At 42.3% G+C, this 18,444-nt stretch overlaps 1 protein-coding gene across 1 annotated transcript; it reads left to right on the top strand.

Annotated features, from left to right (window-relative positions):
• The first annotated feature begins 2,756 nt into the window (after positions 1 to 2,756).
• Positions 2,757 to 18,417, top strand: otud4 (OTU deubiquitinase 4). The gene is made up of 21 exons (XM_015005275.2): positions 2,757 to 3,168; positions 3,465 to 3,548; positions 6,096 to 6,146; positions 6,221 to 6,267; positions 6,585 to 6,657; positions 7,500 to 7,581; positions 8,321 to 8,483; positions 8,571 to 8,619; positions 8,904 to 9,006; positions 10,873 to 10,937; positions 11,014 to 11,111; positions 11,186 to 11,280; positions 11,555 to 11,714; positions 12,152 to 12,284; positions 12,535 to 12,609; positions 13,293 to 13,869; positions 13,945 to 14,523; positions 15,636 to 15,676; positions 15,763 to 16,408; positions 16,527 to 16,603; positions 17,440 to 18,417. The coding sequence occupies exons 1-21, from the start codon at positions 3,028 to 3,030 to the stop codon at positions 17,839 to 17,841; spliced, it is 3,741 nt and encodes a 1,246-aa protein (XP_014860761.2). The 5' UTR covers positions 2,757 to 3,027; the 3' UTR covers positions 17,842 to 18,417.
• Positions 18,418 to 18,444: the final 27 nt, after the last annotated feature.

Below are 18,444 nucleotides of genomic sequence, written 5' to 3' on the forward strand. Positions count from 1 at the left end.
AGGTGGATTAGCAGAGCTTGCAACAGCTGTTGGTGTCACCTAGGACATGTGGAATATCGTCTCTGCTGCCTTAGTCTGGAGGTGTCAGCATGAAACTGTTACAGCAACAGTCTTCAGTCAGAAGCTTCTTCAGATTCGTTGCATGACTGACTGCTACTGGAGAATCTTCCAGCAACTCTTTGAATGTACTGCAATGATATTTAATTTCTTTTTGGAAGAAATAAAGTAGTTTTAATCTGAACTGGACTAGATTTTTCAGGTCACCAACATTTTTATTATCATAAAAATTCAACCTGAGTCGACAGAAAAGCAGATTTCAAAATTGTGAGCATTTTGTTAATAAATCTTAAACTGTCTAAAAACATATTTTTAAAATCTTTACAGTCGTTCATACAGTTGTACTAAGTGTCTTAGTTGATCATCGTTCTTAACATCCAGATTATTGGTTGAAGGTCCTCGTGTCCCTCCTTGATGCCGTTTAGCTAACTGGTGTAGAAAAAGTTTTCTAGACGCTGCGTTTCCATATGTGCAGCCTGCTGCATATCCTCATTACCGTCCCCCTGCCGATCCCATAAATTATAGATTAAACAAGCCAGCGGTGTGGAAACCTGTTTGAATTGGCTCCTGCTGCACGGCTAAGTAGCGTCAGGTTATTAACCAGGATAATCATCCAAACCAGGCACAAAGTTTAGGAATTTGTGATTGAATCCTGGAGCTTTTTGTTTTAAATATCAACTGCATGAGTTAAACACTTTAGAAATTGTTTAAAAATGTTAAATATCACGCCTTCCTTACTTTTAAAGACATCTCTTATTATTATAATATTATTCGTACACAAGAAAAGGTGCGATAGGACATCAAAGGATTGACAAAAAATTTTAACAAATTGAAACAGAAAGTTGCAGAAAATTAAGTTCAAACACATTTTATTTATCGTAAAAGGGAAATTAAATGTTGCTGAAACTCATATTAATTAAAAATTCTTCAAAGAGACGTTGAAGATGGTGATGCTGTGGACAGCAACAATCTCCAACAATCTCCAGTAGCAGTCAGCCTCGCAACAAATCTCAAGAAGCCTCTGACTGAAGACTAAAAGATATTTTATCATTAGTAATTAGCTGGTTTTGCTTATCTACCTCCTTTGCTTTTGCCACTCCTCTTTGAATTTCTGTCTGATTGTGTGGTTAGAAAGATGTTGGAGTAGGGGATCTGACCATTTCCTATTGGTTCAGAGAATATCCACCATTTTAAAGTAATTGAATGTTTTTTTTTAATCTTACCAAAAATACTTGGTAGGTTTGACCCTGCCTCTTGACTCCCGGGTAAGAGGTGGGGTCGCCCTGGACAGGTCACCAGTCTGTCGCAGGGCAACACAGAGTCACTCACACCTAGGGGCAATTTGGAGAAGCCAAATAACCTGACAGTCATGTTTTTGGACTGTGGGAGAAAACTGGAGTACCTGGAGAAAACCCATGCATGCACAGGGAGGACATGCAAACTCCACACAGAAAGACTGGAGCCAGGAATTGAACCCAGAACCTTCTTGCTACAAGGCTACAGCTCTACCAACTGAGCCACTGTGCAGCCTGAAAACTGAAATTGAAATTTGAGGAACAAAAGTATTAAACTGATCTAGGAGAAGAAATGTCCATTTTCTGTAATGAATGAATCGTAGTGCAGAACAACATGTTCCAGCTGCCCAGACGACACTCAGCAGTTTCTCTGAAGGCTGGAAATCAATGATGCTGCTGCTGGAGCTGCTGCTGCTGCAACTGATGCTGCAGCTGCTGCAACTGATGCTGCAGCAGCTGCTGCTGGATGCAGGAACAAGTAATGACAAAGGTGAGGATGATGATGAGAAGGGAGGGAAGAACTGATCTGCAACTTGTTTTTAAACAGCAGCTGATTCACTTTGTTGTTATAATTATTTTTTATTGCATTTTAAGATTTTCTGTAAATAAAAAGGTAAAAAATTCAGAGATTTATTTTGTTAATGATTTCTGGGAATTTTCCAACAAATGTAATGCAATATGCAGTGAAGAACAAAAAGTTTTAGCAGTGACTAAAGTTTTGTTTTCTACAAAATTTGATGTGTTAATAGTAATTATTATTATTAAAATTATTATTATTATTATTATTATTGTTATTGTTGTTGTTGTTGTTTTGAATTATATTTGAATATATTTCTTCAATTATTTCATATTTCCTGTGCTATCCAGTCCATTATGAAGTCTTTTAAGCTATCCTTATAGTTTATGAAGTATAGCCTAACATTGATTGGTTAACCTGCACAGCAACTCAACTGCAGACCAATCAGCTTGTTAATAGAGAAAAACCAGTTTATATGAGTAAAACCTGCTGGTTGATAGGAAATAATTACAGAAAAAATAAAAACATGATCATATGTTTGAAATAAATATTTTCACATGAACAATTAAAATGGTGTGTTAAATAAATAAAATGTTACACGATAATAAATCAATTCATTAATTTATTTATTTAACATTAGTATTTCCAAATGTTTTGGATATCACTAATGTTATTTATTTAACAAGTTATGAATATAAATTTGGTTGTTTTAAAAAACAAGAAAGAGATATTTGCTATCTGACAGTTTGATAAAAGTGTTTTTGTTGTTTTTGTCTTTTTCAGTCATTTCTCCGTAAGACTGATACTCTGTTTAGCTTTTACTTTGAAATTAAACCGGAAACAATACGTAACACTGCGTGTGACTTCACTCTCATGGCCAGAAGGGGGCGTGTTGTCAGTTTTTAGCTCTCCTGCTAACGGCAGGCTAAAGTTTCACTTTCTGCCGCTGAGGAGGTTCCTGTGCTGGACACCCAGGACTTCCCGGGAAACGAAACCAGAAGTAGTTCTAGTTTTACCAGAGGGCCTCCAGATCGCAAATGTGTATTTGCAACTACATTCAGCGGTGATATTACCAGTTTGTGTTCAAGTTTCTCCCCTTTGACCGCCTCCTAACCGTCGCTTTACGCAGCTAGCTTTAGCGGCTAGCCCCCCGCTAGCATGGACAGCGGCGGAAACATGCAGAGTAATGAGGAGCGAAACGCGGAGAAACAGATGGATAACTACTTGAAAACGATAGGTTTTCATCGGAAGAAGATTGCCAAAGATGGATCGTGTCTGTTCCGAGCCGTGGCCGAGCAGGTAAAGTGAAGCAAAGCAGTAAAATGTTTGTGGGAAGTTGTTCTCCAGTTAGCTTGCTGCGCTCAGGTGAGGTGTGTTTGTTGTGTTGCTGTGCGATAGCAACTTCTCCGAGTTTAAATTTAAGTTTCCCAAACGGGGAACGCCGCAGGATAAATCTAACACGCCTCTGTGGTTTCCTACTCCCAAGTACTCGATCTAAACTTACAATATAACACAGATGTTTTATGTTTCTGTCTTAAAAGTGGCATAACGCTGAATCCTGCCTGTTTTAAGTGTTGACCCTTGACCCTGCCCAGGTACTGCACTGCCAGAGCCTCCACACTGAGGTCCGGGCCAAATGCGTGGAGTTCCTGAAGCAGAACCGGGACAGCTATGAGGCGGTAAGCACCAGCTTTAACCACACTTTACATTTATAACATAATTTCATTCTATTATGGGAATATTATGATTCTAGACAGAGCTGAGTACAGTACCTAGAAAGTAAAGTAAAAATAGGTACAGTACCTAGAAAGTAAAGTAAAAATAGCAACTCTAAAACATATTTATATTCAAATAAGAGTAAAGAGATACTGAGCTCATAACAACTGATTTAATTTAAATGATGTCCTCAGAGATTAAAAATATAAAGTTTTGAGCAAATTTTGATATTTTAAACACTAAAATTATAGGTCATATGCAAATACATATGATTATAAAACAAAATTCTGTCAAATAAAATAAAACTAATACATGCAGTAGGTAATATAAATAAATGTTAGTGTCTGTAGTGACAATACATTTTGTTTACTGTGTGTTCACTTGACCTCCAAATGCAGCAGATAGAAAATAACATCAGAACATCAAAGATGGCAAATAAACAAAGAGGTCTCACTTTGACATAAATATCAGGTACATTGTTGTTCATTCAGAAAAGTTATTTCCTACTGGGTAGAGTCAGAAATTTTACTCAGTAAGAATATTGAGTAAAATTTCTTAGCGTCCACAGACATTGTGGTTAAAAAAACATAAAGTATCTTTTCCCCTAAAATTTACTGAAGTAAACGTAACTAGAAATCATTGCATTTCCTGTGAAACTTCAGTGTGAACGTTGTAAACTGAATATTTTCAGTGAAAATTGCAGCAGCATTAGAAGAGATGCAGAACTGTAACAAATAAAAAAATAGGCAGAAGCAGCAGAATAAAACAAAATCCTGAAAAATGAATAGAAAAACTGTAGAAGAGGAGTAAAAACTTTCAGTCAACACAAATATGCCACCAGAAGAGGATCAGAAATTACAAAGCTCAACTGTAAGGTTGCAACAGTTTATAAGCTAAAATGAGCTAAAGCTAGCTGAAACACTAATGATAGCATCTGAGCTAGCGCTAGCATGTTGAGCCTAGAATTATGGTTGGAGTTTGTGTTTAATAACCGTAGAACTGGCCAACACGGCTTAAAAATACTTTTATTTTCACATCCAATCTGATTTTTATCGTTTATTTTTTTTCATTTAGTTTCTCCATTTCCCCTTTCAGAAAATATTTTTGACCTAATTTCAAAGTCCAATTTAATACAAGCTGTAAAATAGATGGACGCCCATGGAGTGGATTGATGGAAAAATAAAAAAATCAGATTGAACAAAAATTATATCTTCATAAACAGCAAATTTGATAAAAACTGGTTAATTTAAATCAGGAGAGTTTCACTAGTTTTCTTTCTTCCTCTTAACTTTCCGGCTGTAATTTAGACCTAATAAAAGCTTCTTTTCTCACTCGTTTTGTCGGCAGAAGCCAAAGGTTAAAGGTCAGCTCTGGTTTTATGACTTCACGAAGCGGTTAAATATTATTATCAGGTTTCAGAAACGGCTCAGATTCCTGGTTGTTTCCAGTTGTGCTACTCATTTTTTCACATTATTTTGGCCTTACAAGTGAAAAATATCGACTCCAACTTGAGATTTTTCTACATTTTAATTTATCAAAAATGGAGTTTGAGTGAACGACAGACGGAGGTGGAAACATTTCAGGTTTTATCGGTGAATCAGACGACATAAACAGCAGAAACTGAGACTCCATGTTGCTTTAATGGCTTTATGAAGGAGGAATGAATAAAAGCTGTTAATGATTCAGACTCAGCTGCCGGTTTGTTTCCTTAAAGCTGGACTGAAAGTGAAAGATGAACGTCTTTATGATCCCGATCAGGAAATTTCTCCTGTAAGAATGCTGCAGAACCGAACCGGTTACTTTCAGGCACTGACTGATGACCTGCTATGAATTCTGGGAGTTTGAGTCCTTTACTTACTGCTTTTACAGATCATGTAATGGAGAAAGACATTTATGTTTTTATATGTTTGCATTTTGAGGAATTATTGATTACATTTTTATTTAAATTACCAACAATAAGTAGCAACTGTTATGCATTTTAAAAATATTATGAACATTTATGGTTATTATTAAGATATAAGCAAAGTGGAAACATGCAGCAATAAGGAGATTTAATTGATATTATTGAATAAAAGGTCAGGCTATTATTAGTTTGAGGTTTTAAGGAAAACATTTTTATTTAGTAGGTAAACAACATGATGAGAACATGAAAAAAAAGATTTAAGAAAACTTTCATCGAAGTGGTTGAGAGAAACAAAACTATAAAAAAATGACTTTATGAGTTTATTGTCTCATAAATTTCACTCTAAAGCCAAAATTCTCCAAACTAAACTAAAATAATCTTTTAATGTGACCAAAAAATCTAGAAATAAAAAACCATTTAATTACTAAACATTAAATGATCATTTTAAGCACTAAAGACTGAAACAAACCAGAAGTTCAAACACGAAGTCAGAGAAATGGCTGGTTTAAATCCGAGTCATCACATTTCTGTAAAACATTTTGTTATGTAAATATTTCCTTTGATGTTTTTCATGTCTCTGGACTCGTTGCTCTGATTTCTGTTTCAGTTTATCGAGGGAAACTTTGAGGAATACCTCAGCAAGCTGCAGGACCCGCAGGTAAAACCTCAGCTTGATTATTTCACTCTGTGGCGTTTCGCTGAATGTAAACTGATGACATCACGGTTTTACAGCAATGGGTAGGAGAAGTGGAGATCAACGCTCTGGCTGTCATGTATAAGTAAGTACACCCGCTGCTTCGTAAAGTAAACACACCCGCTGTCGTCTAGAGATAAAAATGTTCTTTAGTTTCATTCCTGTGTCCAGTTTTGAGGTTTTTGGCCTTTGGAGTCAGAAAACTATTTAAAATCAAAAGTTATCATTCATCTCTACGTAAAACCAACATGAATGACGAAGGAAGAAAATCAGTTGCTATGGCGATCTCACTGAAATACAAAGCAGAGTTCAAAGTTCAGCTTTAAATCGATTGGTAAAACTGTTCTGGATGCTGGAAGAGAGTCTGGTGATGACTCCCCTCATTCCTTTTGTTTCCATCAGGAGAGACTTCCTGATCTTCCAGGAACCCGGCAAGCCGGCGGTCAACATCACAGACAACAACTTCAAGGACAAAGTGAGGATCCGCAGCCTGACGCTTTCAAACATCTACATTCAGCTCTGGCTCAAACTCCAAGTCTAAGAAATGTGGACAAATGTTAGCATGTCAGCAGCAAAAATAATCCTGGCTTTAATGTTTAAATATTAATTATTTTGATGATTAATCGATTAATCAGACATAAAAATCACCACATTTTGCTGATTTTATTTATTTTTTTATTTAACCACTTGGGCCCTTTTTTTTTAGACAATATTTGAAATACATTTGAAGGTGCAAATAATTCAGTTATTTTTTTCAATAATAAAAAATTCAGCCTAAAATGTTATAACATCATTTCCCTTTAGTGAACATTTGATGATTTATAGCAAAGATGCATCTGCAGGTAAAAATACGGTCTGCTGGTCTGTTGGTTCCTTTTGAGTGATAATAATTTGATTATAAAATGCCCTTAATATTTTTTTACAGAATTTCAACAGAGTGAAGGTAAAACTGTAATTTGAGGAGTTTTTATTGGAACATATTTATAGAAAAATTTATATTTTCCATCTTAAATGCAAAATGTTTATATTTTTGCTCAGTTTTGGATTAATTACGGTTCTGATTGTGTTGTTCTTTCAGCAAATCTAAATTTTTAGAGTCAGTGTTCCTGTTAACAATCGATTACCAAATTTCTAGATGATCATTTAATCGATTAATCGTAATCAGTTTGATTAATCGTTAATAAATATTGGGTTAAAATGTGAAAACGTTGAGAGAAGTCACAGCTTTCTTTAACTTGATCTCCCGGCTGGTCGGTGTGCTGCTGGCCTCCCGGGTCAGAACCGGGCCTCTAACGGGTCCGTTTCCCTCTCCTCCAGGTGCGGTTGTGCTTCCTGAATGGAAACCACTACGACAGCGTTTACCCCATCACCCACATGAAGAGCGCTGCTCTCTGCCAGTGTAAGTCACAGCAGGAGGTCCTTCTGCTGCTGCCCGGCTTATTCCAGATCAGAACCCAGTTTTTCTTAAAGTACCGAAGCAGAACTCAGCAGATTGATGCCAGGACTCCTGGATGTCATGTTGACAAACTTACAGTAACAATAGAAAAACAGAAACTGGCAGATGGTCGTTTCTGACCCGTTTGGATCCAACCCCAAAACTCAGCAGAATCCATTTCAGGTCAATTTATTTCCTCTCTTCTTTCTTTCTATTCTTCCGTCAGTCCATCATTATGTCCTTTGTCCCTCCCTTTTGTCCAACTTTCTTTCCTTTCTTCCTTGTTTCCTCTGTTTTTTTCACATATTCGTTTTTTTTCCTTCTCTGTGTCCTTCCTTCCTTTCCTTGTTTCCTTCTTTGTGCTTTTTGTCTTCCTTGTTTTTTTATTCAATTCTTCCTTGTGTTTTGCTTTTGTGTCCTTTCTTTCCGTCTTTCTGTCTGTTTATTTTGGTCTTTTTTGCTTTTTGTCTTTCTTTTCTGTGTTTCTCTTTTCCTTTATTTCTTCCTCCTCTCTCTCTCTGTTTTTTGCTGGTTTTATATTTAAATCCTGACGGCTGTAACTTACAGTTTTTCTATTTTGAACTGTGGAGAGGATCCCTTTTCTCTGTTTTCCCTCTAAAATATGTTGTTAGGTGAACAGATAGTCTGACCTTTGACCTCCAGTCTGGTTCCAGTAGTGTTGAGTTTGCTTCCTGTCCTGCAGCCATCTTGTACGAGCTGCTGTACGAAGGCGTCTTCAGGGTGGACCGCGGCTCCCTGGGCCCGTGTCAGAGGACGAGCCGGGCCTCGGACCTGCTGAGTGACGACTGCATGGCCGTCTGCGGCAGCAGCGACGAGTCCGACCAGGAAACCCACGAGCCGCTTTGGTGGGAGACGACGCCGCGCTGCAGAGAAATGAAGCTTCTGAAATCCAGTGAAACTCAAAAACGTTTCGTTTGTTTTCATCGTCACAGGGTGGAAAACGGAACCGGCTCGGTTTCCTCCAGACCCGGCAGCTACCGGGTAACTGCTGGGCAGAAAATACTCCCGTTACTTCAGTAACCTTTGGAAAAAAATACTTTTAGGGTTTTCTGCTACACTGCAAAATATAAAATTCTACCAAGAATTTTTTTATCTAGTTTCTAATGCAAACATCAAAGTTTTGTATTAAGTAAAAAGTGTCTTTTCAGTTAGAGATAGAAACTTGTTTTCAGTCAGTAGCTCCTTAATATTGATTCAAAAAGCTGCACTGGGTTCTGGTGCTGCCTGGTTCCGACCTGCTCTGGGTGACGCTGTGTCTGTTTCAGGGCCGGGGCCGCGGCCGGAGCCTGCCGGAGCGGGTGAGGCGCTCCCTGAACCCGACTCTGCTCCGAAACGTCGACTACGACATCTGGCACAAGACCAAGAGAGGTGGGCGAAACAGAAACGCTCTCAATCACGTCGTCTCTTACATCCGACTGCAAAACCACAAACCAGCCGACTGCTCGGGTTTCTGGTGCAAATATATTAGTTCACTAGAAATAAGACCAAACCAACGTTCAGCAAAATACAGGAGCTTGTTTTAAGTAAATAATTCTTAATATTGCATTAGAAGTTCTAGTTCTATTGCCAAATTATTTCACTTATGACATGGGAAAGTGAAATAATCTGTCAACTTTTCATCAATATTAAAGAGTTACTGACTCTAAACAAGCTTTAGTTTCTTGCTGAAAAGTTACTTATACGTTAGTTTAGTCGTGTTTCTAGTGAACTAATATGTTTGCACCAGAAACTCGACCAGAGTCGGTTGGAAGGAGTTTGTGGTTTTGCAGTGCAGCCAGATTTATCATCAGAACATCAACAATAGAAAAGTTTAGAAACAAATGAAAAGATGCTGATTTACCAAAAGACCAGGATTTATGATGATGTAACGTCTTACAGGAAGGGAAGGCTGTGTTTTTCAGAGAGGTGCTGCCACCTGGTGGACGTTTAATGTAATTTAACAAGAATTGAGAAAGATTTACCGTCCTGCCTAGTAGAGAAAGATGATTTATTTAACGAACTCATGGTTGACATAGACATAAAAAACTAACAGTCACATAATGCACAACAAACAGCAACAACTAGTGTTTCCAAAAGACAACTGAAGAGTTTGAGCCTACAGATGTTTTTGTTTTCCTGAGTTTTAAATGATGAAAACAAGATGAGAAGGTGTACACACACCTCCAAATTGCACATGAACCAGTTTCAGGTTGTTCAAGCTGAACCTGACGTCAGAGGTGCAGAAACTCCTCAGACTGAGAAGGTTTGTTGGAAGGAGAGCCGATAATGTGGCGTCTGGCTCAGACAGATGAGGGAAACTGAGGCATTAATATTTAAAGCGTCTGCAGACGAGTCGTGTTCAGACTCCAGGTGGCTGTTTATGTGGCAGCTGCGTCGCCGACGGTAACGAGGCAAACAGCAGGAGCTTTAAACTCGCCGTTTATCTGAGCCGCTTCTGGATCAGCAGATTTAAACGTTCAAACTGCTGCTGCTTTAGGATCTGATGTGTGCGGAGCGATACGAGATCCGTCTTATTATTCTCCACTTTTCCTCCCATTTAAACGTGTTTATTAACCCAAAGGGTTTGTAGTTTTGGTGTGAATGGAGAAAATAAAAGCAAATCTACAGCTGGAAGTCAATATTTCCTGTTATTCTGCATCACAGATGAAACATCAGCTTTACAAGTTGGTTAAAAGTTTCTCCTCATGTTTTGTGCCAAAGGAAGAATGTTGTAAAATAAAATTTCCCTTTTTAAAACTGTTTACGTCGAATTCGGCACCAAAATACGGCTAAATGGGCTGATGACGGAGAAACGAGTTACCACTGAAGGAAAACCATTCATCTGACATCGTTGTTATCCAACTGCAGTTAGGCAGAAAGTAGCGATACACTGAGGGTGATTGGCAGCACTAAGCCCCGCCTCCTGCCTCTGATTGGTTGTTTCTAGTTAGCAGTGGGAGAAGACAGTGTAGCTCTGGGTTTTTCCCCCCCACTGATAAACTTTCACAAGGTGGTGACAGTTTCAATAAATGTATTACAAATATATTTTTTACACAAGTTACAATTTGATACTGTAACTTTAAATAAATATCTCGGGCAAAACACAACAGAAGCTGCTGTTCATCCTTTTGTTCATTAAATCCTGTGACTCCGTCTGCATTGTGGAAATCGTGTTTAACTTAAGAGCTTTAATTAACTTTGTTTTTAATGTTTAATCAGAAGAATCAGTGATTTTCAGTGTTTGTCTCCTTGCAGCCCAGCAGAAGATGGATTACTCCATCGCTGCAGGGATGCAGTTCTCTGTGGGGGATCGCTGTCAGGTCGGTGACGTTGCTGCAGGTTCGCCCGTCGTGTTTGAACTCAAACGTAATTTTCATGTTTGTGGAAAACGTCCAGGTTCGCCTGGACAACGGCCGGACCTACAAGGCCACCATCAAAGACGTTCCCCCCGACAACAGCCTTGTGGCGGTCCAGGTGGAGGACCTGGGGAAGAAGTAGGTCGCAGCACCGCGCTGAGCGTTAACAGTGTGTGTGTGTGTGTGTTTTAACGGAGTGTGTTGGTGTGCAGGATGGTGCCGCTGTGGAGCATCCGGCCGCTGAACGACGAGAACAGCTGGACCACCGTGACCAACCGGGACAAGAGGCTGAGCAACGGACACGGAGGTGAAGCTGAAACCTGCAGCAACAAAAAACACAAACTAAAATCAAGCAAATCACGATGTTATAGTTAGAAATGCATTAATAGGTCCAGGTAAACTGATAAGTGGTGACAATCCTGACAATAAGGACATTTTTGGGTTTTTAACCTTCATTAATTGGAGTTTAATGTGGCAATAAATCAGAAACTTATCGTGATAAATGATAAACGATGTGATAAATGTCCTCCTTGTTTCTGTTTCCTGGATGTTTGAGGCGTTTTCTTCTCCGGCTCTTTCAGAGTGGGAGGGGCGGGGCAGAGGAAGAGGACGAGGGAAGCCCATCCCAGCCTCCTCCTCCTCCGTTTCCCAGGCAACGGCTGTGGGCTCCAGCGGGCGCATGTTGAAGCAACACTCGTGGCCCCCGCAGGCCACCGTAGAGGAGCAGGGGAAGCCCAGCAGGTCAGAGTCGACATCAGAGGGGAATGATTGATCATTTATCTTCTAATTCAGACCTAAATTATTTAATTTCTGTTTCTTTTTTGTCAGCTTTGACTTTATTCTGTGAAAATGTCAGAAGAGCAGCTTTTACCTCTTAGTTTCTGTCCTGTAACATCTTCAAAATATAAATCTTTAAAAAGTAAATAGATCTTTTGTTTCCAGATAAACAAGATGTAAAAGACACTCAAACTTAAAATAGTTTCTCTGCATTTCTACTTGTTTGTTGCGGATTTTGTGGAAAATTACATTTTCTTCCAGAACTACAGATGCACCAATCCACTTCTTTTGTTCTTTAAATAATATATCCATTATAAATCTATAGTGAATTCAGATTTAAAAAGCGAGGTAAAGAAGGGCGGCTGTGTTCTGGTGGATCTGATGGCGGTGATTCTGTGCAGGAAGTCGCTGGGCGCAGCAGAGCCGCCCGTCAGGCTGACGGAGCGGGAACGTTTGGCCCGAGAGGAGGAGGAGATCAACATGGCGCTGCTGGAGATCCAGCTGAGAGACGAGAACAGCTTCCCCGCCCTCGGCGTGAGTCCATCACCTTCACACGTCTGTCCTCTGATTTCTGATGGAAATCCTGCTTCTTAGCATCGTCACACAACGTGTTGTGCACCAAATACTAAAACCAACATCCGTATTTCCTTTGGGAAGCGAGTTATTTACTCTGGGGAATAAAACCAGAGTGTTTCTCTCGTAATAGTTAGCAGGTTGATGTGTTTGTCTGTTTTGGAGAGCAGGTGTTGTTAAATTGTGGCCTAATGTTTGTTTTCCTCCTCAGAGTCAGGCTGCGACTCAGGCTGAATCAGGCAGGAAGAAAACTGGAGACAAGAAGCGAAATCAGAGAAACAAGACGGTGCGTTCACACCAGAACTTCAGCTTCAGATACAATTACCTTATTTATTACAAAATTGGAACTTTCTGGAGATGTTTCATGTTTTTCTGCAGTATCAGGCAGCGTTCACACTGCCACACGTTAGCGACCTGTATGTGTTTCTGCAGTCTGAACAGGCAAACGACCTGAAAGTGACCCGCATGCGCAGTAGAGGGCGCAATAGCCTTAGTGTTCTGCCAACTATTTTTATTAATTGGATAAAAATAAGTGTTTAATTGGAGACTTTGCAGAATTTGAGCCTTATGAAGATAAAACTGAGGAGTTCTGGGTAAACCAGACGAAGGTTTTCATATTTGTTCGGTTTTGGTTTAATTGAAGCTCTGACTGTCATTTTAGCAGCTCACCTTTCTTGGAGTCGTTATACTATAGTTAACGATTAATCAATCACTAAATTAGTTGGTAAATTTTTTTAAATAATCGATTATTTAGTATTTGGTGAATCATAATTAATCAATTATTTCAATAAACGATTAATCACGACAAATTATTTCATCCCATATCAGAACCCAGATGTTTGCATGTTGATAAATTAGGCCAATATAATTAATTTAATTAATTATATTATAATATATATTTATATATGTAGTTAGTTTACATCCTGGGCATTTAAATCAGTTTTTTCTTCTTCTTTGTTTTGTTTATAGAAGAGTCCGGTTGAAGACAGCAGAGCGCTGTCGCCCTCTGCAGGCGACAGACCGAACTCCTCCACTCCGCCTCCAGCTGCTCGCGCCATCTCCTCTCTTCCTGCTGCTAACGCCGACCCGGCTGGGCGGAGCTCGCTGAATGTAAACATGGCCGCCGCCACCGCGTCAGGCTCCGCCTCCGTTCTCCCGCCCACCTTTGCTGCTCCAGAGACTAAACCAAACGCCCAATCCTACGCCTCCGCCGCGGCCGTGCCGGTTTCCCCTCCGCCGGGCATTAAGCCCCCGGCGCCCTCCTCCTCCAGCCTCTTCTCCTTCATCACCCCGGTCCTCCCTGCTGCCTCTCCAGCCCCTCATCATCCTCCATCTTCCTCATTTGCTGCATCTTCTCCGCCATCATCGGCGGCTGCCGCTCCGACCTTCATCGCCCCCATCGCTCCGAGTCCGACGGCGGCTCAGGGCTTCACCCGCCCCTTCTCCCCGCTCACCGCGCTGCCTCGCTCGCCCAGTCCTCCCTCTCCCTCCTCCACCTTGATCCCACCTGCTGCTCACCCCAAAGAAGCTCCACCAGCCCACACCGGTGAGTTAAAGTCCATTCCAGCATGTTATGTTCTATGCAGATGATGTTTTCATGCTGATTTTTCTGTATTTCCAGATGTTTTGCCAAAAACTGAGACGAGTCTTCCTGCGTCTCAGCCTCCCCAGAGTGAGACGTCCGTCCCTCAGAGTCTTCCTCAGGTTGTTCCAAACCTGATTAAAGCTTTGGTGCCTCAGGCAGAAGGAACAACCCAACACTCTTCACAGGAAATCCAGACCCAAAGTCAAGAGCCACAAAACCAGATCAAGCCTGAGGCCGAGGTCTCCTCCCCCCAGAAACAACTGCAGCCCCAAACTGAGCTGTCTCCAGAACCTCATTCACTCCAGGCGCAGTCCGACGGCACCCCGGTTCACTCCCCTCTGTCCTCTGAGTTGTCCCTCAGCATTCAGAGTTCAGAAGACACAGAGCCTCCAAAGTCTGATTCTCCTCCTCCTGCCTCCCAGCAGTCACAGCCTGCTGCTCTTCCCCCGTTACAACCTCACTTCCCTCAACCCATCCATGGCGCCGTCCCCCTGCAGCAGCTGTCCCAGCTCTACCAGGACCCCCTGTTCCCCGGCTACCCCCAGGGGGAGAAAGGAGAGGTCGCCCATATCCCGCCGTTCTCCACCAGCAAGTCTGGAGACGACCTGCCGAAAGGTGAAGCACTAATTTACAGAAGCACACGACTCCATTAATGTGATGTTTTAGTTTATACTTGACAAGAGATCATCAGGTAGATGATAAATATAAGGTAATAATTTGGGGAAGAACAATGAGGCAGCTGAGAACACCTGGGTTCAGATCTCCAGCTTGTTCTTGCAGGAAGACTGAAGAAATGGGGCTGAAGTCTCCATGGATCATATCGTTTGCAGATGATGCCGTGGTCTATATTGGGAATTGGTGAAAAAGTAACCATGTCACCGTATGAACAAGTCAGGAGTGGCAGAAAACTATTTCACGGTGCTGTGGAAGGGCAGTGAGGCAGTGGTGAGGTGTGCGGTCGGAGTGATGGATCAGTTTAGTGGGATCTGGTGATTATATCTTCTGGGACAAGATATTAGCCCTGCCTTGTTTTGGTAGTAAGACTGAAGAAATCAGGAAAGATTGATTATGGATCATATTGTATGCAGATGATATTGTGATCTATATTGGGAGTAGATGAAAGAGAAACCATGTTGCTAAATTAACAAATCGTGGGTGACAGATCAGGGTGCTATAGACAGTGGTGAGGTGTGCTGTCGAAGTGATGGATGAACTTTGGTTTAGACCTAAGCTCCATCTTTTTTTGCTCCACCTTTTTTTTGCACAAATGTTGATGTATCCAGACTGGATTCCTCCTGGACCATGCTATTTGCGGATGATATTGTGATCTGTACTGAGAATAACTGAAAAAGACACCATGTAGATGCTCATTGACTGGGATAAAAATGGAGAGGATTGAAATGAGGGACATTCTGGTTTAGATGCTCAGATACAAAGTGAGAGAGGAAAGAGTGAGATTGAACAGATGAAGAGTCCAGGGATCGTCGACAGGTTGGACGGATTTGGAAACGTGTTGCGCCGATAGATGAGCCAACAGCCGTTTCATCTGTGAAGGAGGAAATAGGAGAGACGATCTGCTTTGGTGAATCCTAACTATAAAATATCAACCATGAAAAACACTGAAATCGATTAATTTCAGAACCTGAATAATGTTTTTTTTCTTGTTTATGGCAATAAAGTAGCAAAGAGGATTTATTTTGACTAAAGGTATATTTTTTTCCCTGCAGACGTTAACGTCTTGAGGTTTTTCTTCAACTTGGGCGTCAAGGTAAAAAGTCTCATTAATCGTTTCAGAAACGTGTGTCTTGTTTTCGGCGTAACTAAAACAAACGTTCTTGAATGTTTCCGTTCCAGGCGTACTCCATGCCCATGTTCTCCCCCTACGTGTACCTCTTCCCGCTGCAGCAGTACTCCACCATGCAGATGAAGCCCCACGCCCCGTCCCCCCACTACCTTTGCTCCAGCCCCCCCACCAAGCTGCAGGAGGCCTTCCAGCCGACCCCCTACCCAGCGCCCTCCCCTTCCCCCCAGTACGACCACCACAGTCCCCCGGCGGAGCCCCCCCGCCCCGCCGAACCCCAGTTCAACCAGAGTCCGTACCCGCCGGTCGCCCAGCCTCCGCAGAGGATGCCCTGCGCCTCGTTGCCGTGGCCACCGCCCAGAAACCCGCCGCCATGCCCCGTCGGATACCCCTCGCCCCCGCCGCCGTACTCCAATGCCCCGCCGTCCTCTCAGGGGTTCCACCCGGGTCAGGCGGCGGTGCACCCGCTGTACCCGGCGGCGGCGCCGTACCCGCCCTTCTCCCTGGGGTACCAGCCGCCGTCGGCCCCCGAAGAGCTCCAGGTGAGCCAGGCGGCCATGGAGCAGCTGCAGCCCGCCAACCCGGACCCCGTCCACAGCCACGGACACGTCCGGGTCCTGGGTCCGCTGGAGGCCCCGCCCACCGTTAGCATGGCTAACGCTAACAACAACAGAAATATTGTGGTTACTGCCAACTACGGTAGGTGGCTTTTGTTCTCGGCACGAGCAGATGACAGCAGTTTCACATCTTCTACACCAGGAGGCGCTAACGTGTAAATGTCTCAATGCAGCTTATAACAGAACGTTTTCCCCATCAGCCATGAAGAAGGAGGCTGGAGAGGTTCTGACCCGGACGGTGCTGCTGGTGGACCCCCCACTCAACAACAAGCCCATAGTACGTACAGCACTAGCATTAGCAGAGCTCAGGTAGCTCTGCTAATGCTAAAAACATTACAACTAGTTGAACTAATTAAACTGGAAGCTGTGGCAGACACCTTTAACTTCAGTGTTGGTAGTTGGCTTAGCGATTTAGCATTAGCTTTCGCTAGATACCGTGTTAGTATATCACTTTAGCATTAGTTTTGGTACAGCGTCAAACATTAGCTCCTGCTAAATACTTTGTTATTGTAGCGTTTAGCATTAGCTTCCCCTACATACCACAGAGACACAGCACTTTTGGAATAGCTTCTGCTAAGTCCCATGCTATTACAGTGCTTTAGCATTTTAGCTTCAGGGTTAGCGCAACTAACAACCATGATGTAACTGTAGTTAATGGAAGCTAACGCTAAAGCACTATTCCGTCACAGTATCTAGAAAATAAAAATTTTATACATTTACATTTAAGTCTTTTCACACAGTATTTGAAATGCATTAAAAGTTGCACATAATATTTTTAATAAAATAAACATTTTGTTGCTTATAATGCAATTATAGCATTATTTTAGTGAATTTCAACCAGGTGAAGCTAAAACATATTTACAGTCTTATGCAAAATGCATATATTTTGTACAGTTTAGGCTCTGAATATGTTGGTTTTTCAGCAAATTGATGCTTTGAGTCTGATCAATTATTTCAATTAATCTGATGAATTTAAAGAAAAACTTTGAAAAACTCTCAAAAGGTCTAAAGAGCCGTGGAGCGGACCAAGCGTCCACTGCTTTGAAGCAGAACATAGAGTAGTAATCACCGTTTTGACCACTAGGGGTCAGTAGCTGTCTCTTTCTGTCTCAGCTCGCCGTGGTGTCTGACCCCGACCTGAAGGACGCCGCCCTGCGGTCCGGCAGCAGCCCCGCCTCCCCGTCTACCTACCGAGGCGCCCGCAAACACTTCCCCAGCGCCAAGCCGTACGGCGTTCCCGTCGTCCCCGGCGACCCAGGCCAGCTGGTGTTCCCGCCGGCCGTCGGCATGCCGGAGCCGCTGTCGGTGGCGTGCGGCACAGAGGAGGACTTCGACCTGGATCAGTTCGCCATGGGCTACGGCGGGCAGAGGAAGGTCTACCGGGGGCGGGGAGGCAGCAGGGGCAGGAGCAGCTACGACCCGGTGAGAGGCAGGCGTCGCTACGGCGACCAGGGGGCGGGGACTCATTTTTTTAACTCCTCCTTCAGGGGGCGGGGCCGGGAGAGGGGCTACTAGCTCCGGCTAACGAGAGAGCAGCGTCTCGAACACTATGTTTTCGTTCTGCTTCTTCGGCTCTGCATGTACAATCTGAAGTTTACATCTCTGAACGGCTGAATGTAAGGATTAAAGAGTTGGGTCGGGTCGGGTCGGGTCGGCGTCTAAAATCCATGTAACATAAATTAAGGTATGAAGCGTGGGGAAGAGGAACCCGTTTGGAAATGATTCGCTCTGTTTTCCCTCCTGTTGCACTGCTGCCTCTCCATGCCGAGAGAAAACCTGTTTCTCCTCCAAAACTCCAATTTCCCAGAGTCTCTGTCACTTGAATGCATCGTTGTGCCTGAACATGAGTTGTGGTGACTGATGCGTTTGCAGGGCTCAGGTTTTATTCAGTGCTGTGTGTGTAGGTTTGTTCCTGTGTGTGTTTGCTGCTGGTTTCACCTTCTTTCTTCACTTTAGATCATCTAAACTCTGAGGAATCAGTGCCTTAAGTTTGCTACTTTTATTTGGTGAGAAACACTGCTGTACAGAACAAAGAATGTCTGCCTTGGATTTTCTATGTGGTTAAATAAAAAGTTTGGTTCAAACCTTTAATTAGTTGCTTTTTATGTTGATACTCAA

This window comes from Poecilia mexicana, unplaced genomic scaffold (genome assembly GCF_051168715.1).
Source record: "Poecilia mexicana isolate PSO_F unplaced genomic scaffold, ASM5116871v1 scaffold_18, whole genome shotgun sequence".
In the NCBI taxonomy this organism is placed as follows: domain Eukaryota; kingdom Metazoa; phylum Chordata; class Actinopteri; order Cyprinodontiformes; family Poeciliidae; genus Poecilia; species Poecilia mexicana.